Consider the following 21,292-nt stretch of genomic DNA (forward strand, 5'->3'; position numbering starts at 1 on the left):
TCTGTCTGAATAGATTATTGTATGATACATTCATAGTTTTTTTTCTGTAACAAAGTGTATATTTTTGTACTGAATCTATGTTAATACRTCATGCTTAGCAATTCAAATATACCTCAATAATGACAGGCAAACTCAAGATCATTGCGTCCGTGTTCGCAACAACAAAAAAGGTACTGTGTCTTTTGGTGGTCTTTAAAACATGCTTTCTGCCCATTGAAACAAGACAAAAATGGGAAACTTCTGTTCTTTTAATAAAATTGTTGAAAACAAATCAATTCATGAATAATAATAATACAAAAGAAATGTACTCACAATTGAATGGCAAGCCCTTATACTTGGACTGAAACAAGKGCATAAACAATGTATAGTACTGCTTCCAGTGATGGCCCATTCCAGTCAAAAGGAATAGGAGTAAGAGAGAGGAGTAAGGTATTGCATTTGATCACACAACTGTACTCTATAATTCCATTATGCTGGAGACAGTACTGGCAACAATAAAAAATTTGACCTATTGAGTGAGTCAACTTTTGCATGGTTATAAATATGCTATAGACATGAAACCACCAGCATCCAAGTGGTAACAAAAATATTTTAAAAAATTATAAAAAAAGTTACAAAATTTAAAACACTAAAAAATTCTAACATGAAAATAGTGATTCCAGATCACCAAAATATTTTGACAATTCACATATTTCTTTTCACCATAACACTGTAAACTCATGCAATAAAAAAATGGGGTTGTTGTGTCAGTAACAATTGTGCCATCTTCTCGACAAGTTTGTTACTCAACGTTTTCCCAAAACAAAGTCACTATTCCAGTATCTATAATATCCCTCGAACATGACTTTGGGTTTCCAACCATCTTTATCAAAGGTTCARCGTTAGGGCAGTTTGTGACTTATTTTCCTTCTCTGCCATAGTTTCTGGTGAAGAATGAGGGGGATTCGTGACCATCTTTATCAAGAGTTCATCATCGGAGTTCTCCTTATCCCCTGGCAAATAAATAAACAACTATAGGTGCTGCATAATAGGTAGAGAATAGCCGACTTCAATGTTATCTATCAAACAGTGCAGCTGTAGACTATGTCAAAGATATTCCATATGGGAAGGGAAACATTCTTACCTGCACTTCTTTTACCGGTGTTTCCCACGTTGGCTCTATAGTTATCTTCCAAGACTTCTTTAGTGTCACATCTCTCCAGAATAACCATTAGGCTCTTCATTGGTGGATTTCTCACCATCTTTTTACTCAAGGGCCCATCGTCTGAGCTGTCATCCAAAGACCCTGATAAAGCAATACAAATAATCAACTATTGCATAAAACAAGACAGAACCTATTTTATTCTAGGGTGTATTTTGGATTGTGCTYAAAAATAATTCTCACCTTCACGTGTGCTTTGAACAACTTTGGTGCTCCGTCTGATGACTGCTTTGTTCACAKTGTCTGGTCTCGTCTTCTTTCTGGCTACCACAGTCTTTCCTGATACGCCTCTCTTCTTTAACGGTGTCGTGGTCTTCTTTACAGCTTTAAGAGGCTTCTTGACTAGATTTATCAAGGGCTCGTCATCAGAACTCACCTCTTCCTCTGACAATTCAAACAGGATGAAGCAAAAATATGAGAGAAATTTAACGACCCAAATTCAACGACCCAACCTGAGCTGCCATGATATTGTGCAATACATTTTTAAATGTGCTCTGCAGAATTAGTTACCTCTGCTTATTTTCCCTTTAATTTTATTACAGTTGTTGCTGTTTGATTCCTTAGCGACACACCTCTTCGGTATTGTACTTTCAGTCTCTTTAGCTGGAGACTTCTTGGTCAGATTTATTAATGGCTCATCATCAGAGCTGTCATCTGAGGTCTCTGATCATGCAATCAGAAAACAAAACATTTGACTTAGAAACAAGGATACAACTCTCCAAAATATTATGTTATGGTGAAAGCATGGAACCAAGAGGCGATAAGTATTCTCACCTATACTCCTGTTGTGTTTTTTAAAAACTTTACTGGGCTTTTTAATGCCAGGTGTTTTTCTGGCTGTAGTGGTGGGTGTCTTTGTTCGCATTTMTGTCTTGAGTTTGTCGACCATCTTAATCAGGGGCACGTCATCTGAGCTGTCACCTGATGATGAGTCTAGTTACATAGAAGAAYAAATATGAAGAGGAAAGCAAGTTTAGTCCCGCCGAATCCATTTAGCAGATTTCTGTATATACATTCTAAATACAAGATTTGAGGAACTAGTCTCACCTGTGCTTATTTTATTAGTGTTCTGTGAGATATTTCTGCGCTTCTTCACATCGTTCACCTCTCTGGCTGTGTTGAAGGGTCTCTTTTTGAATGGCAATGATGTCTGTTTAGGGATCTTTTTAACCATCTTTATCAAGGGCTCATCGTCTGAGCTATCATAGGAGTCCTCATTCTGGGTTGAACCTACAATTACGACATAGACAAAACAAATTGATACCTCCTTCCATTCAGAATAGTAGTGTGTGGGTTTGTGTGTGTGTGTGTTGTACAGTATTCAGGGCATAGCCTACATGTTGAGGAGTATTCAGTATTCAGGGCATAGCCTACATGTTGAGGAGTATTCAGTATTCAGGGCATAGCCTACATGTTGAGGAGTATTCAGTATTCAGGGCATAGCCTACATGTTGAGGAGCTTGAGAGGGGTTCCCACCTGTGAATTTGTTGTTTGTCTTCTTGATGCCATTACCTGTTCCTCTTTTGATATTAGTAGTCCCTGGCCTCTTTGCTTGTACAGTGGATTTTTTAGCTCTGGGAAGTTTATTCACCAACTTCGTCAAAGGCTCATCATCTGAGGTGTCATCCAACCCTAATCACATAAACAGTGAATATGATGATCAACAATATATAAATATATAATTATAAATATATTTAATAGGCGTTTAAAGGTTTTCATTTCACTGTAGTGTTCGCTCACCAGAATCTTTTCTAGTGCTATTCTTTGACTCAGGTTCAGGTTGTCGGTTCTGGTCTTTTTCACCCTGAGTCCCATTGTGTTCAATGTGCTGCGGCTTCTTCTTTACTAATGCAATTAGGGGTTCATCATCGGAGCTGTCATCCAAGGACTCTAACGGTACTGCCAGAACACATGTTAAAAGAATACAACTGCTAGCTATAAGTCATTGCATATGTTCGAGGGGCATACCGTTAGAGTACTTGAATGAATTGTCTAGTTAAATAAAGGTTAAATAAATAAAATATTCACCTGTGCGTGTCTCCACCATGTTTTGACTTCCACTTCTTCTGCTCAATRTGAAGCTCAAGTTAAAAGGCGCGAGGATATACACAAAATTGAATACTCAAATAACACACTACTATGTAAATGTAGCTAGCGATTTACTCAACAAGTAAAAAGCTTGATCCACCGATTGCCTTTTCCTAGATATGCAAGACTGCAAGATGTCAATTTCCTTTTGTTTACACTTGCTAGAAGCATCGAGCGCTGCGCTAGAACAGAGAGGAAAAGGCGAAGCGAGAGATTTTACTCCGCCTAAAATCTTTCCACGAAATAAACCCACGAAGTGATTAATTTTTGTATGTAGGTGAACGAGTGTCGAATTTGGTCAACAAAAAATGTAATTGCTCATTTGCTACCTGAGGCTTATTTTATCGAATAGAAGTTTCGAAATGGTTAGGTTGAATGCACTGATATAAGTAGACCTACGTGGCATTTCGGAAACGACTTTATATTGCAGTTGTGCCTGTTGTCATAGAGATAGATAGACTCATCATAGATAGCATAGCCATTGCCATTGTTGGATTCCGCCATTTTAAGGTAGCCAACTGGGAGGGGATTCCAAGAAGTTGTGAGCAATCAGCCAATGTAAAAMAAGAAAATTGACTACTTAAAAAATTGAGATAGCTCCAATGGCGCTGCCCATGCTGTCACAGAACGTTATAATGGCACAATTACAAATATTAGTCCTCTATCTATCTCTATGGCATGTTGTTCTGCCCTCTCATTGGCTAGAAGGGTCCCACCTGATGTCACCTCCTCACGTCTGCCTTCCATCTTTGATGACATGTATTTCCATTATTAGAGCGGTCACTTGACTATCTTGTCAATGTAAATGACAATCTTCGACTTGAAGGCTCGATGTCCCTGTTTGATGACGTCATGGTCCAGCATTTTGTGTTCAATATTGAAACTACTGGGAGCCAACTTGTAAATGAAGAGGGTCTTTTACTTAATTATAAGGAATTCTTATCACTTTACAAGATTCCTGTAACATCTAAAGATTTTGCAATTGTTTTAGATGCCATTCCCTCTGGTGTTTCTTTATTATTCAAGGACGTGTCAAGACCTGACCCTCAGAACATACCTACGATTAAATCTGTTGACTCATCAGTAGGAAAGATTTGTTTTTCTTTTAGTCCATCCAACAACAATAGAGCTCTACGAGCCTTGTTTCAACAGGATGTTGTACCTTATTGGAATGGTTTTGTTGATAAAATCTTCTTGGGGAAAAAAGTTTGGATGTTACCACACACATACCTACTTATTAATACAATTAAGTAAGTTTCTTTTAAAATTATTCATAAATATTTTCATGCCAACCACTATATGAAGAAGTTTAAGAAAAACATAAATTAAAATTGTACTTTTTGTAATGACCACCSAGAAACAGTGTTGCATCTTTTTTGGCATTGTATTCATGTAAGAAATCTGTGGTAAGACATCAGTAGATTTATAACAACACATTTATGAAGATTTTACACTATTGTGGAGAGATGTACTGCTTGAATTKTTTTTTAAGTTGAAACAATTTTAAGTAATTCATTGAATTATTCTTTTGGTCAAATTTCATATTCACAAATGTACATTTACAAAAAAAACATWKTWTTTTTTACCRTACAAAAATAAATTGAACTATATTTTAAATACTCTACCAACAGAAAAGCTGTTAGAATTATAAAATGTGTGTATGCCCCATAAAAGGTCCTTGTGTAATGTGATATTGTACTCCCTAGCCCAGTTGTTCTTTATGTATACTTGTGTTCACCAATGTACTTTTTGTATTGATTTGTTGTTAATAATAATAATTAAAAAGTATAAAAAGGATGAGTACTCGAACCCTCCCCCCAAAAAATAAATAATGTAAACAATTCTAAACTAAATGGGTGTATTCATTCCGCCTATACAAAACATTTCTTAAACGGAAGCAAACTGAACTTAACAGGGAGGGACATACCGGAATTTTACCCAGTTTGGTTATTAAACGCTAAACGTTTTCCATAATGTATACACTAGAGTTTCCAGTTGATGAATTCATGTAGATCCCTCCCCGTTTGATTCCGTTTTCGCCGTTTGGTTCTTAGAGTAAGCAATTAACGGTTTCGCAAACAGAAGCCGTTTACTCCAATTCGAAACCGTTTACTCCAACCGTTTACTCCAATTGCAATGAAAAAAAATTCTATTGGACAGATTTAGGTAGGTCCCTCCCCATTTCGTTCCTGTTTGCTTCGTAGAGTAAATGGTTACCGTTGCAAAACATTTTAGCAAAAGACGAAACGTTTTGCAACGAACTCCGACTAATGAATACACCCCTGTAGCGTGCAGTGCACTACGCAGCTAGTGACAAATCAGTGCAGTCCATTAAGTGAGTCAGTCATAATGTATTTAGTTTGGTTCATTTATTAAGCTACACATGTTTAATAAATGCCATGTTCGAACATGGTGTCAGAATATAGACAGAGGAACATGATAAGTYTGGTAGCCAACTAAAGCCTCAACCTGGAAAGAGAGAGAACTGTCAAATGTTTTCAACTTTTCTTGCTAAAAACAATGCAGGTACAWCTAATACCCAATTGAAGGCTACACTAACTAACAAGTCACTCTGATTATAGCCAAATGACCCATCCTTATTTGGTGTTWATTATTTGGCCCAGTTTATGAAAARGTGAATTATAATGAATMAATTAATCATTACAAAAAAAACACTAATGCAGAAGTAKCCATTTACATAACGTCTCAACTAAAATCATATTAGTCCTTGGACAGTTAAGCGCTCATTATCCCCACACACACACATTGGAACTTTAAAAGGGCAGCAGGTAGCCTAGCGGTTAGAGCGTTGGGCCAGTAACCGAAAGGCTGCTGGTTCGAATACCCAAGTCGACAAGGTGAAAAATCTGTCGATGTGCAAGGCACTTAATCCTAATTTGCTCCAGCGACGTACTACTATGGTTGATCCTGTAAAACAACACATTTCACTGCACCTAGCTGGTATATCTGACTATAAAACATATATTTTTATTATATTTTAAAGCCATTAATGATGTGTGATATTGACAAACAAATGGCGAAGATCCATATAGAATGTAAATACCGTTTATCCATTTGTACATCAAAATGAATTGTTCAGGAGCATACGTGTGCTGCRGYTCCTGAATTATAGTGATCTCCAACMAAACACACAAGATGCCTCATATTTCACTCATAATAACAGAAAAACTTAACCATAACATTTCAAACAGCATTAGCCATCTCTGCTCACACGAGGTATAGTACACACAAGAAGAAGACACCACTTAAAGAGAAGCAACTTGGGGAACGAATGCTTCGCTCTGTACAACTTAGATGTCTTTATGCTGGTATCGTGTGACCGCTCGAAGGGAAGGACTCACAAAGCAGCTATTTTACTCGCTTCTCGGACGCCACTCAAATAGGCTCCTGTTACCGTCTGAGGAAAGTGCCTGTTGGTCGCCTGAAGATAGAAAGACAGGAGAAAAACAAATGTTAAATCAGGGGCCGTATCTATCAAGCGTCTCAGAGTAGGAGTACTGTTCTAGGATCAGGTATCATCTGTCCATGTCATCTGATTCATTGTGATCTAAAAGGTGAAACTGGTCCTAAATCAGCAGTCCTACTCTGAAAAGCTTTTCCTTCCAGGCCTTTCCTTCCAGTTCTCTGCTGCCAATGACTGGAACGAACTGCAAAAATCACTGAAGCTGGAGACTCATATCTCCCTCACTAGCTTTAAGCACCAGCTGTCAGAGCAGCTCACAGATCACTGCACCTGTACATAGCCCATCTGTAAACAGTCCATCCAACTACCTACCTCATCCCCATACTGTATTTATMTATTTATCTTGCTCCTTTGCACCCCAGTATCTCTACTTGCAGTCATATTCTGCACATCTACCGTTCCAGTGTTTAATTGCTAAATTGTAATTACTTCGCCACCATGGCCTATTTATTCCCTTACCTCCCTTATCTCACCTCATTTGCACTCACAGTATATAGACTTTTTCCCCCTACTGTATTATTGACTGTATGCTTGTTTATTCCATGTGTAACTCTGTGTTGTTGTATGTGTCAATCTGCTGTGCTTTATCTTGGCCAGGTCGCAGTTGTAAAGAACTTGTTTTCAAGTGAGTTAGATGCACTATTGTAAAGTGGTTGTTCCACTGGATATCATAAGGTGAATGCACCAATTTGTAAGTCGCTCTGGATAAGAGCGTCTGCTAAATGACTTAAATGTAAATGTAAGTGGCCTACCTTGTTAAATAAAGGTGAAAAAAATAAGTTKTCTTTCAAGTGAAGGCCTGTAGTAATACATTGATATAAGACACAGGAGGTTGGTGGCACCTTAATTGGGGAGGACAGGCTCGTGGTAATGGCTGGAGTGGAATCAGTGGAATGGTATCAAATACATCAAAACACACATGGTTTCCAGGTGTTTGATGCCATTCTATTTGCTCTGTTCRYGACATTATTATGAGCCGTCCTCCCCTCAGCAGCCTCCACTGGTGTACGATGATAAAAGGGGTCAGGTCTTACCTCCCCAGCAAAGAACACTTTTCCTTGCACATCTTCAGCAATGATGTCATAGGCCTCCCCACTGCCTCCTGTCTTCACGAAGCTGTATGACATCTGAGACCACATGTCTCTGCTCCACCGAGTCACAAAGTAATTCACCGGCTCTGGGACCTCCTACAATGGAAAAATACATGAAGATACAGGTACAACATTATTTATTTTACATTTATTTTCTATACCTTAAAATGTAATTTGTAGTAGTCCTGATGTGTGGTTTTCTGTTCAAAGTAGACAGTTGTTCTAATACCTGCTCCTTGAAGAGTTCACGCAGCACCTTCATGCACTGATCAYCGACATCTTTGTCCTCCATGTCCCTGATAGAGGGCAGKGCTTCACCAGTGATGACGGACATCAGGACACTCCCCTTTCCCTGCGGAATYGGCCAAGATAGGAACACATCTTTTTCTCTGGTAGGAAACCTTTTTTTTCCTTTTTTACGTATTCAGCATACATTCATGTCCACAATTCAACAGGTTCAACGAACATGCTGCAAAAACCTCAGCTGTCTCCAATGTCTACATAACAGCATTTCTCTCCTTTGAAATAACAGATGATTACATAGTAGTTAGTACGGATAGCTAGAGTACAAAGATGATTGCTGGTATCTCACCTGTGGATCCATGTCATAGAACACACCAAACATCCCTCTCTTGTCAGGACTGGGTGGAATGTGACCAAAGTAATCTGCTCCTTGGATCTTTCCGTCCCAGAAGCGAAACGGGAACTGCAGAGCAACCTGAGAGTAGGAATGTGTGTTAAGACAGTTTCTGATGAAGAAACGTTGGTTAATGGGTTATTAAATTACATCTGAGCTCCTAGTGTGTGCGGCTCTCATTTTCGAAACAGGTGTTCTACTCTGTTAGCCAGCACCTCTCCTAAACAGGTGTTCTACTCCGCTGGCCGGCACCTCTCCTAAACAGGTGTTCTACTCTGCTAGCCAGCACCTCTCCTAAACAGGTGTTCTACTCCGCTAGCCAGCACCTCTCCTAAACAGGTGTTCTACTCCGCTTAGCCGCACTCTTCCAAGTACCTGGGCAAACAGGTGTTCTACTCCACTAGCCGGCACCTCTCCTAAACAGGTGTTCTACTCGTAGCCAGCACCTCTCCTAAACAGGTGTTTACTCGCTGCAGCCAGCACCTCCCTAAACAGGTTCTATTCTGCTAGCCAGCACCTCTCCTAAACAGGTTGTTCTACTCGCTAGCCAGCACCCTCTCCTAAACAGTGTTTCTACTCGCTAGCCAGCACCTCTCCTAAACAAGTGTTCTACTCTGCTAGCCAGCACCTCTCCTAAACAGGTGTTCTACTCGCTAGCCAGCACCTCTCCTAAACAGTGTTTCTACCTGCTAGCCAGCACCTTTCCTAAACAGGTGTTCTACTCAGCTAGCCAGCACCTCTCCTAAACAGGTGTTCTACTCCGCTAGCGCACCTCTCTAAACATTTTTACTTCAGCTAGCCAGCACCTCTCCTAAACAGGTGTTCTACTCCGCTAGCCAGCACCTCGCCTAAACAGGTGTGTGTTTCTTTCGCCTCCAGATTAAGACAGTTTCTGGTGACAGGGTGAACCAGTTTCAGTTACATCACCCAGACTGTGTCGCAGCTCTAAACCCTTACCTTTTCAATGAGACCTGCTCCAAGACTGTGGATGGCTTTCAGCTTTCTCTCAGGAAGAGGAGGGTTGAATTTAATGATATTCTTCTGGAGTAAAGTCAATGGGACTGTCACCAGAACCTAAAAAAAAGACAAAATAAATGTTCCCAAAGCTACAGTTAAGAGTTGAGTGTCAGAGAAGATAACTGTACTATAACAGGTAAGAGTAGGGTGTCAGGGAAGACAACTGTACTATAACAGGTAAGAGTTGAGTGTCAGAGAAGACAACTGCTACTTATAAACAGGTAAGAGTTAGGGTGGCAGGGAAGACAACTGCTACTATAACAGGTGAAGTAGGGTGTCAGGGAAGACAACTCTACTATACACAGGTAAGAGTAGGGTGTCAGGGACGACAGCTGGTTATAACATGCATCATTACTCTGTAAATAAACAAATGAGTCCTTACTTTCTGTGCTGTCCACTGAGTCCCGTTGGATGAGGTAACTTTGACTATATCCCCTGAGTAATCGATAGCTTGAACCTACAATGAAACAAGTGTACTGTGATTGTGAGGCATTGCTCGAAATGCTTGGGTACAAAGAAAATTGAGAAACCACTCACTTTTATCTAACTATATACTACAACCAAGATGAGAGGAGAATGGGCAACGAAAGGAACATAAGGAGATATTATTAGGACGCACCCTAAGTGTGCACTTGTTCACACATCTAAAAAGCATTGACTTGCTTAAGGTATTGGCTAGTACGAGTCTCCAGCATATTTCTCATACCAGTCATTTCCTTTCAAATCAGTGAAGGGAAGTGAACAAGTGCWCACTTTGCGAGGAAGGAGAGTTAATTGGGACATAGTATTTGATGGCTCACCGGGCTCTTGATGCGGATGTCGAGGCCCTCAGCCAGTTTGTTAAGCACAGACGAATAGCCCTCTGTCAGCAGTGTATGGTCTCCTGAGAACTGAGCAAAGAACTCATTGTGGTCCCAGGATCGAGCCGACACCTGCGAACACACACACACACGGACAAGGACTATGTTCAGGGGTTAAAGCAACAACAAAAAATCCCATGACTGAAACTTAAGACGATCTCAGATGGATTGTCTGGGGACAAGTTAACCTCCACGTTCATGTAAGAAAGTCATAACCATCGTGCTTTTAGGGAAAGAGAATCATTTTGTACATGTGCCCTTGCTTAGGGGGTCCGGGGTCCTCAACGGGATAATTTTTTTCACAAGGACTGAGAAGCTCAGTTCTGGTMACTTAAAAATATATATATAATACATTCTACTKAAAAAAAGCATGAAAATAAAATYACACCATCTAAAATATAATTTCCACCTCCAAAAATGGGCCCAATAACTATTGGTAAAAATGATGTTAAAATTATTTGAACATATTGTATCATTCCAATATAGCCTATGCATGGTCTATATTATCAGGTATGCTATCAGGAATAAGCATTAGCACCTGTAGCCCAACTGATAGCATAGCGACTATAAAATGTACATAGGCTGAAGCATGYGGTTGGTCCACCTGRATTTACCCCATAGAACACCACATCCTGAATGTTATTATTCATTTATTATAAATACATCATTATTAATTAGTATTCACTTCCCTTTTTTTTCTATGACAAAGTGTGTCACTGACCTTTGAAGACAACATTGGCCATTTTAAGAGCTCTGTTGCATAGTTGCACCTAAACCATTCTTGTAACTCTGGTTGTAAAACTGCATTTGTAAAARGACGCCACGCGCAATTGAAAGAGTATAGAACTAAACGGGATAGCAATGGAAAACTGGGATSCCACTCTTCTTTTAGCAAAGGCAAAAACTGCTTTCAAAAGTGTTTTCCCACGACTGCATTGGCTCTCGTAACTTCAATGAGCTTCGAGAGGAATATTTATAAAACACAACAAGCCGACTTGGTAAATAGGTCAAATATTCTCCTATGGGGTTGTCTGATTTGGTTTTAATATCATTAAAATGGCAAAAAAAACTGTAGCATAGTATTTGAATGACTTTACCAGCAGCTACAGTAGACTAGACAGCGCTGTCGGAGCGCTGCTGTGGTGTGCATTACAGACTGTTTAATTCCCTTCATCTGAACATCGGAGTGTCATCAACAGTCATGCATGTCAGTTCAATACACACAGTGTAACTTAGAAAATAAAATAKTTGAGATTACATTTATTTGGGAATATATTTCATAGCCTAATACAGACAAGCATGTCTGTTCTATMTCATCTCCAAACCAGATTTGATTGAGCATCTTCACTGATCGGAGAAAAACGACGTCTCCAGAATCCATATGATGGAAATCCGTTGCTGTAACGGAGAACTTTTAACCCCTGACTATGTTGTCATAACTCTCCTACGGTCACGTCATCGACTGTCACAAGAGACAGGGTAGGAATGATCTCATCCTCAGACCTGGTCCAGTGTGCTTCCACAGGCATATTCCAGGTTGCTGAGATGGAACTGAAGCACTTTCTCCTCCAACTGGCTGAACTGGACCCCAGACTCCTGAAGGAATGTTTTGTAGACCTCCTGGATTTTCTCTGGAAGGGAAAATTGTAAAATGATAGAAACTAGAAACTGACCAAATGTCTATCACTACTTTGTACTTCATATAGACATATGACTTCATATACTGTATAAGCAAATCATTCAGAGGAGTGACTAGGGTTGCAAAATTATGATAACTGTCCCAAAATTCCCAAATCTTCCAGAAATCCTGGTTGGAATATTTCTGGAATCAGGAGTAAATAAGTATAAATTCTGCGATTACTCTAAAAGCCGGGTTTATACTACACGATTTTGCCCCATATTTAGCTGTCCCYGACAAGTTGAGATCGGAGACTAAATCCCCATGTCYTTGCCTACTCGGGACGCGRGGCCGCCACCGACYCRCGTTTAATGTGAGCGGGTCAGAGACGCKAWCTCAGGGCTACCGATCTCGTCTTMGAGCAGTCCCAGACGTCCCCATATTTTCAAACATGTTTGATTTTAAATCGGCACAAAATCTGCAATGCTCTTGTAGTGTGAGATGTGCAACGACACGTTTTGAGAACAGTGACGAGCAACAGCCAATGAGAGCTCGCCAGAAAAGAAGCCAGTGAGATGATGACGTTGTTTGGCATCACCCAAGACATGTAGACTCTGGAGCAGGAGCCATGACTACTACTAGTATGCGTTTGAACTGGCCTTTAACCAAAGGAAAAGTAGCAAATTTTTTCAGCTCTGAAGTTCACAAGCAATGTTATTCAATTCAAAATGTTGGCTAGTTATTTCAACTCAGTATGACAAGCATGAATGTCTGACTGAAAACATTTGAGGCTGCTTTGAGCCACAGCTTGTTGGAGCTACGTTAACTCTAAATCACATCATCGTTTTGGTGAGAAAGCGTGGTATGAAGAATCCTCAAGACCAAGTGAATAATCTTGTAGTGTGTGACCCCTGTCTGTGCCACACCGTTTACTGTGACCCCTGTCTGTGCCACACCGTTTACTGTGACCCCTGTCTGTGCCACACCGTTTACTGTGACCCCTGTCGTGCCACACCGTTTACTGTGACCCCTGTCTGTGCCACACCGTTTACTGTGACCCTGTCTGTGCCACACCGTTTAGTGTCTGTGCCACAGCGCTTACTGTGACCCCTGTCTGTGCCACACCGTTTAGTGTCTGTGCCACAGCGTTTACGTGACCCTGTCTTGTGCCACAGCGTTTACTGTGACCCCTGTCTGTGCCACACCGTTTTACTGTGACCCCTGTCTGTGCCACACCGTTAGTGTCTGTGCCACAGCGTTTACTGTGACCCCGTCTGTGCCACACCGTTTAGTGTCTGTGCCACAGCGCTACTGTGACCCCTGTCTGTTGCCACACCGTTTTGTCTGTGCCACAGCGTTTACTGTGACCCCTGTCTGTGCCACAGCGTTTACTGTGACCCCTGTCTGTCCACAGCTGTACTGTGACCCCTGTCTGTGCCACACGTTTTACTGTGACCCCTGTCTGTGCCACAGCGTTTAGTGTGTGACCCCTGTCTGTGCTACAGCGTTTAGTGTGTGACCCCTGTCTGTGCTACAGCGTTTAGTGTGTGACCCCTGTCTGTGCCACACCACTACAGGAAAGGAGGTTGTTTAATGTGAGAGGTTAAGCGATGTTAGGATTTTGAAAGTCGTGTAGTSTATACACCAGGCTTTACCGCTATTTCTGTAAATCCTTGGAATTTTGGGAAAAGTTACCAGAATTGCAACCCTAGGAGTGACCACGAATGTGTTGTACCTCCCAGAGGAGTGTCCTGGTTCTGAGACTTGTCTTTCCTCCATTCTGACACCACATCCAGGATGGCGTTAAAGTGGAAGTCCATGCGCTTATCGATGGCCGGGTCTGTGGCACTCCCTCCCTCCTGGAACAGGTCACACCTCTCCCCCAGCTTGTGCATATTAATGCTGAGCTACATACGAGAAGCAACTGAGTATGTGAATACTTGTAGGACCCGAAAGACTTCTGAGGCATCTATTAGCAGTTACACAATACTAAATGAAATGAGGCAGCAGCATAAAAAATACAAAGTTCTTTGGTTGAACTTTGGGTGAATGATTAGAAATGTTGACATTGAAAAATCCTGTTTTCAAGGTACGGGTTTGTGAGTGAATGCCAGTAGTTTGTGTCAGTGTTGTTACAAAGAATKTCTCACCTGCTCACTCATCAGTGCAATCGGGTTGTTCACACAGCCGTTCACAATCTGAGCCCCCCGACCCACAGTGACGCCYCCCAGCGATGTATCGTCCCACACCCGCCCTCCAATCCGCTCGCTCGCCTCGAGCATCACCACCTGTGATTGGATCAAACACTTGGAGGTTAAAGTTCATGAAGAAGGCACAGCCACAGAACTCATCAGCAGTTATTCATTCAATATGTTGTGAACAATATTATGTATACTGCATTTCGGACCAAGAACATCTTATGGGTTATTATAGGAGGAGGTTCCATGTCTGAATTAACCTAAAATCAGGACACCCAGCTAGCACATTTGTTTCCTTGGAAGTTGTGGAAACATATGTTTTTGATTTCCATAGGTTCTGGGAATGAACTCATACGTTTCCRGACAGGTAAAACTGATTTWGTTTTTTTTATGTTCTGAGAATGGAAGTGAAAATATCACCTGTTCTGGGAACATACATTTTTAGGTTGCAGGGAGGTTCTGAGAACAAAAATGATAGGTTATTTGAAGGTAATTAAATAACGTTCTGAGAACATGTTCAATAAGACTTTTAACAACACTGCTAGCTTAGTTTGGGTTCACTTTTTGAACTCCAAGCACAGATAGGACACATGGAAATGAATTTTCTTAGGCATTAATCATGCAAACAATTTTTTTTATTGTGGCACGGCATCAGTGAGATTCAAACATATGATCTTCTGTTCTCTATCCATGGAATTAGTCCTCTGTGCCACCAAGATTGAGCTAGCATACCATGTTTTTTTACTCATACAAGGCTGTTAATTTTTATCTATTCAAACAGACCCCATTTCTAAGGAAACAAGCACTCATTAAGATCAGGTGTGGCCAATTAGTGGACTCGGCCAACACACCTGAACACACTGAACACACGTAACAAGATAGAGTTTTGTTGAGGCTGAGAACAGAATGTATATATTTTAAAATAACATTCTCAGAACGTTCTTTGAACGTTACTAATGTTATCTTATGGTTTTTATGGAAAGTTTTCATAATGTTCTGAGAAAATGACTTTAAATAGAACCATGAGGAAACCTGTAGAAAACGTTATGCTGAAGAACTGAAGTTCCCACAGCAGAACATTGTTTCTTAACGTTCTCTGAACAATTTGAGAAATATATTTTAAATAGAATCATGAGGAAACGTTATGCTGAAGTACTGAAATTCCCACCTAAGGAACATATGGTTCTCAGAATGTTACGTGCTAGCTGGGTATCCTGCACCATTCCCAGAACATTGTAGGAAGTTCTGGGAATGACCATGGGACAACCACGCTCTCACCAAGCACTAAGAAACATAAGGTTCTCAGAACGTTATGTGCTAACTGGGTATGGTCAAAACATCGAAAACAAAAATGAACACTTGAAGTAGTTCTACATTTTAATCTTAAAATATTACCTGCATGCCAAAGTTTTGCAGTTGCCGCGCAGCAGCCAGCCCCGATGCCCCGGCTCCAATCACAATCACGTTCTTCTGCAAAGACCAACAAAAATTCTGTATGAGCTGCAGAACATACCTGGACAAAGTTGACGGTAGAAGATTAGACACACTCACGTTGTGGTAGCGCTCAGGAAGCAGGGGCTGTTTGACTGATAGAACCCCAGTGTTGATCAGACCCTTCCTGGTCATGAAGAGAAGCACCCTGTCCATTTCCTGTACACAACGCACACGCACCAGCCCTCGCACAATGATGTGGGGAGCACAGTTCTGGGGTGTCAGCACCTCCTAGACATGAGAGGAAGGGACGTATTTAATCATTATCACCAGGCCCTGTTGTGTTTAATTGATAAATTCATGTAATTTCTCCTAGGTCATGTAACTACATTGTTTTTCCTCACTATTCTATTAGTCTCTCATCAAATATAGGTATGTGACTAGATGGCTGGGTATGTGAAATAACATGTGGAAAAAGAAAGTAGTCCACACAAACCAGGTGGACGCTAGTGGATGATCCAGCCTACCTACGGAGGAAGAGGAGACGGTGTGTCTGATGAAGAGCTCTAGGCCTGTCTACCAGTATCTGACTGACGTTTCTCCCTGCCTGTCTATCATCGACGCTCCCTCCGCTCAAGCTACTGACTGTCTTTCCCAACTGCCTCTGAAGCTGTGAAAGACCACCAACCGTGAACTGACAGACCTCTACATTTATTTTTGTTTTCAAAGTAACTTTGAGATTCTTGTTTGTAACAACAACAACAAAAATCTATTAATTATTATTATTACTACTATGACACTTCCAAAAAGTGTCTAATTTAAACAGTGTAGGACTTATCTGTCTGGCTACCTTACAGCCTCTGTGCCAGGAGGCTAGGATGAGGTTGCGCAGGGCCAGGTACATGGTGGGGTCACGGGAAAACTCTGGAAACTCATAGAGTTCATCCAGCTCCATCATGTCCGGTCGCACACACAAGGCCTTTCCACACTCGTTGGGCTGGTAAAAGGGCTGGAAGTATGGACACAGCCCTGGAACTGAACACAAAGTATGAGTTATTGAACATGTATTTACTGACCATGTGTGACTGGTGGTTCAACAGACTAGCTAAGATAATAGAAACAAAAGTATCCTACATAAGCAATAAGGCACGAGGGGGTGTGGTATATGGCCAATATACAACGGCTAAAGGCTGTTCTTAGACACAACGCATCGTGGAGTGCCTGGACACACCCATTAGCCGTGGTATATTGGCCATATACCACAAACCCCTGAGGTGCCTTATTGCTATTATAAACTGGTTACCAACGTAATTAGGTCAGTACAAATACATGTTTTATCATACCGGTGCTATACGGGCTGATATACCGTGGCTGTCAGCCAATCAGCATTCCGGGCTCGAACCACCCATTTTATTATGGATATTAATACTTGGCGATTTACTGGTTCCTTAGCTCTGGGTCGTACTCCCTTCTCTGTGAAGTAGATCACCAGGGTTGACATGTGGATTCTCTTCCCACCCTGGATAGACTTACTCTGTGGTGGGACAGCTCTGCAGTGCTCTGCCCTCAACTCAGCATGAGAGTGGTTGCTGGTGGATCCTGAGGGGCTCATGCCCACACAGTCGGGATAGTAGGCTGTGAGGAAAGGGTTGGCCGGGCTGTCCTTAAATAACGGGGGCAGGATCAGCATGGAATGCCACCAGCTGTCGATCACCTCCGCCACTCTCTGTGGAACACAACAAGGTTCTGAATAAGGACAAGGCTGCAGTGATACTTTAAATTGTTGACTGAAAATGAAGGAACTCAGAAGGTCAGTTTTAAAGACAGTCACTCACCAAATCTTCTGGCAGAGAGCACTGGTCTGGCCCTTCGGTCTGTAGATGTAAACACGTGATATTATGGCACTATCATGAAATGTCAATCAATTAATTGTTGACTTTGTTGTTGTCTCTTCCTCCTGCTACTTCCTGTTTACCTTGACATTGTTGAACTTCATGCCACAGCGATACGTGGCTGCTAGTGAGGCAGTGAGCTGGATCTCCTTGGTTAGCTGACGCCATTTTCCACAGTCTGGCTTAGTGCATTGGACCTGGAAACCAATCACATTGGAGTGAATGTGTTTGAATTACTCACTTGATGGAGAGTGGCTGCATTGACCTGAATACTATGCCAGTTAGCTAGACATTTCGGGTTGTGTTGCTCTCACCCAGTATGGAAGCTGTTGATCTGCCATGAAAGCTTTCAGACTTGGCTCACTTTTCCCATTGCCAGTCCAAACCCTCTTCCAGGATGCATATGTCTCATAGCCATCTTTGTGACTGATAAACCAAGGAAAGATATAGCCATTACATTCAGATCAACAGACAACAGGTGTCTATGATGACGTGTTTGACAAAATGACAATGTTATTTTTTAAATTAGACTGTTAACCTTCTATAGTAGTGATCAAAACACTCATTGCAAAAGTGCTCCCCGCAGGACAAATGGTACCACCGAGAAGTGTAGCCGTTTTTGGCGCACCTGAAAGAAAGAGGGAGAGCAGTAAGAAACCTGTCAGCAAGTACTCAACACACTGAATGTGACGTCATATTTTCTCTCCATTGTGTTCCAACAGGTGGCATCCTTCATACGGGACGCTTGTCCCTCAACTGATCGGTGCAGGCAGAATCGTCACACTATTTGATGTAAGACAGTGGCAGAACTCCCATACTTGCGTTCTAAATAGTAGGCATACGAAAATAGAACATATATGAAGTATATGAAATTTCAAAAACTTAGTATGCTTTAAATGCCAGGATATCCTACTCATTTCGGCTTTTCATCTAGTACAATTCACTGCACACTATTGAGGGGGGGGGGGGAAATTGTCTTTCCAGACGCATGTGTGTTTGACAACAGCTGATAATCAGACAAGGTGACGCGCTGTACCAAAATAAACAAGCGGCGGGAATCAACGCAATTGTGCATCAGATGACGCATCCTCAGTATGGATGAGTAGTATGTTGATATTAGTTGCTTACTGCATTCATTTGTACTAAACATTACATTCTAAATAGTACGTAGTACACTTAGTACACAGTATGTAGTTTTAGTAAGTAGTAGGCAAGACAGATTTTAGACACAGCTGCCAATGACTCTCTCTGGAAACCACCAGTGAAGTAAAAACAGGAGATGATACTACGAATAGAACAATGAGATAGATATTTCACCAGATGTATAAATGTGAAGTATCCGGTTGGCGTATCCACTCAATACCAAATATGGTAGTGAGAGAAAGCCCAATGGCTAGCAGTGGATGYATTTTGGCCGACATTCTGATAATTTACTCATTGATAAAACATTTGATCTCAATACAGTTTTCTGTTCCCAAAACTACAATCTGRTACAAACAGAGTGGACAAAGTTTTGTAGASTTTACCCTTTGCCAAAGCTTTAAAAAACGTCATTGTTTAGAAGGAGTGCAAAGGCAAATTGAGTTATTGCACACGAGCACTTCAGAGTAGGCGTTCCCTAACGGAAATATGCAAATGTCACTAGAAAGCACCAATAGGATCTCGCTAGCTCGTGCTTGGCTCTAACCACCTCCTTGCTTGTTCTGCCCACTATGACTCATTTGTTCCCATTTGTAATGACAGGCTGTTGTCTATCTTGGTTAAATTATTAAAAATACTTGATGATACCTTTCAGAGGCACTAGCAAAGCACACTGGGTATGTGGCCGAGCATCCAGCCTTTTCACACTTTCTGTACTTCTTCTCYGATTGGTCCTCTTCTTCCTCTGTGTCAGTGGCTTTTCTTTTAGTCTGGAATCCAATGACAGACAGACTTCAATATCAAGGAAAATATGTTCATTACTGAAAGCAGAGAGATTGGTAAAAGGCAGGAAGCTCTTAATAGGCTGACTAGATGGCAATGGGTAAAGTGAGTGAGAATGACTGAAAAAAGGTGGTCTCACTACACCACACAGTCCCAAACTAGCCAGAGCCGACAGATCTAGTATTGTGCCTAGCTCAGGTACAATACTTGATCTGCCAGCTCTGGTTTGTCCCAAAGCAACTGTATGAAGTCTGTTTTGTCTAATATTAGGGTGCACATATACCTGTCCAGGTGGAGGATTATTACAGCGCTTCATTCTGACGTTGACCTGTCTACCGGAGGAGCGAAGGGACGACTGACCATCCCCAGATGATGACTCCATTGCTATCCTCTTCTTGGCACGCCGAGCACCTGAAGCATTCACTGTATAATCTGTAAATTGACCACATATCATATCACTGAATGTGACCATGTCACAGCCTAGATAAAACATGTCATAACACATGACCTCTCATGTATTATTAATTAAGTAATAATAGATTGCCAACATGAAGCTTACGTGRTGCCCCATCGACCATTACTTAGCTGCCCAAAACTAACAGCAATGTGGATATGCAAATGTTCCGCTGGCTAGCCGTTAAGCTGGCTAGCGTTAGCTCAAAAGCTGAGCTGTCAGACAATATCGTCATAGTATGGAAATAGCGCGCTAACCTGCATCTGTCAGCATAGCTGGCTGTGCTCTATCTCTCCGATTCAGAGTCTATTCCTTTATTTGAGACGATTTGAAMAATTATTTGTTATCAATCTGTCTTTGTTGTTGTTATTCTGAGTAGGAAATGAAGGCGAAGCCAAAATAGAAACTGTGGCTAAACTGACACCAAAACCTACTTCCGGTGTGTCACAACGGGGAAGTATGCGTTTCGAGTTTGTACTGTTTGGTATCTTCTGCTTGCCATAGTAGGGGTGATAACCATAGTAACGTATACATGCGCACTTCGGTGTGTCGGTCGCATTGAGTTATGGTCCGATGCCAACACATCCATATAAGTGGGTGTTTTTGTGAGATGCATTGAAAGTACCGGTAGTTATAATTCTTCCAGGTATTTGCAATGTTTTTAATGGCAACTACCTGAAAACCTTGAGTTGTACACAGTGGTCATACTTGAGTAAAAGTAAAGATACCTTAATAGAAAATGACTCAAGTGAAAGTAACCCTGTAAAAAACGACTTGAGTAAATTACTTAAGTAAATGTAATTGCTAAAATATACGTAGGTATCAAAGTAAAAGTACAAGTATAAATCATGTAAAACTCCTTATATTAAGAAAACCAGACGGCACCATTTTCTTGTTTTAAAATTGATTTAAGGATAGCTAAGGGGCACATTCCAACACTCAAGACATAATTTACAAATTAAGCATTTGTGTTTAGTGAGTCCACCAGATTTTAAAAAATGTAACCTTTATTTAACAAGGCAAGTTAGTTAAGAACACATTCTTATTTACAATGACGTCTTATAGATAAGAGGCAGTAGGGATGACCAGGGATGTTCTATTGATTGGTGTGTGAATTAGACCTTTTTCCTGTCCTGCTAAGCATTCAAAATGTAATAAGTACTTTTGAGTGTCAGGGAAAATGTATGGAGTAAAAAGTATATAATTTTATTTAGGAATGCAGTGAAGTAAAAGTTGTCAAAAATATAAACAGTAAAGTACAGATACCGCAAAAAAACGTTTTTACTTTCAAGTATTTTTATTTAAGTTCTTTACAACTCTGGTACTCGACGAACTCTGTAAAGCGGTATTTTTCACAAATGCTTTTGCAATGCTCTCATCGGAGGCTTCAATGACTA

The 21,292-nt window shown here is 41.0% G+C and overlaps 2 protein-coding genes across 4 annotated transcripts; both read right to left on the reverse strand.

Moving 5' to 3' along the window:
* Window positions 1-232: 232 nt before the first annotated feature.
* LOC111956014 (nucleolar protein dao-5) lies at window positions 233-3,735 on the reverse strand. 3 transcript variants are annotated; one of them, XM_023976426.2, is made up of 9 exons: window positions 3,231-3,735; window positions 2,943-3,101; window positions 2,715-2,834; window positions 2,249-2,431; window positions 1,976-2,134; window positions 1,712-1,864; window positions 1,385-1,585; window positions 1,124-1,285; window positions 233-992 (listed from the first exon to the last, which is right to left on the reverse strand). In XM_023976426.2, exons 1-9 carry the CDS (start codon window positions 3,247-3,249, stop codon window positions 868-870), a joined length of 1,281 nt encoding a protein of 426 aa, XP_023832194.1. In that variant the 5' UTR covers window positions 3,250-3,735; the 3' UTR covers window positions 233-867. The 3 variants fall into 3 exon arrangements, with proteins under 3 accessions (XP_023832194.1, XP_023832193.1, XP_023832195.1); XM_023976425.2 differs by having other exon boundaries at window positions 2,679-2,834; XM_023976427.2 differs by having other exon boundaries at window positions 2,679-2,834; window positions 2,943-3,047; window positions 3,231-3,350.
* A 2,605-nt stretch (window positions 3,736-6,340) lies between these two features.
* On the reverse strand, window positions 6,341-20,314 carry LOC111955897 (lysine-specific histone demethylase 2). The gene is made up of 21 exons (XM_023976262.2): window positions 20,153-20,314; window positions 19,725-19,873; window positions 19,307-19,428; window positions 18,057-18,146; window positions 17,833-17,944; window positions 17,602-17,715; window positions 17,462-17,500; window positions 17,160-17,352; window positions 16,477-16,661; window positions 15,747-15,917; window positions 15,591-15,665; window positions 14,148-14,285; window positions 13,733-13,904; window positions 11,883-12,010; window positions 10,320-10,451; window positions 9,902-9,976; window positions 9,460-9,576; window positions 8,458-8,583; window positions 8,095-8,217; window positions 7,809-7,961; window positions 6,341-6,732 (listed from the first exon to the last, which is right to left on the reverse strand). Exons 1-21 carry the CDS (start codon window positions 20,166-20,168, stop codon window positions 6,649-6,651), a joined length of 2,514 nt encoding a protein of 837 aa, XP_023832030.1. The 5' UTR covers window positions 20,169-20,314; the 3' UTR covers window positions 6,341-6,648.
* Window positions 20,315-21,292: the final 978 nt, after the last annotated feature.

This window comes from Salvelinus sp. IW2-2015, linkage group LG31 (genome assembly GCF_002910315.2).
Source record: "Salvelinus sp. IW2-2015 linkage group LG31, ASM291031v2, whole genome shotgun sequence".
In the NCBI taxonomy this organism is placed as follows: domain Eukaryota; kingdom Metazoa; phylum Chordata; class Actinopteri; order Salmoniformes; family Salmonidae; genus Salvelinus; species Salvelinus sp. IW2-2015.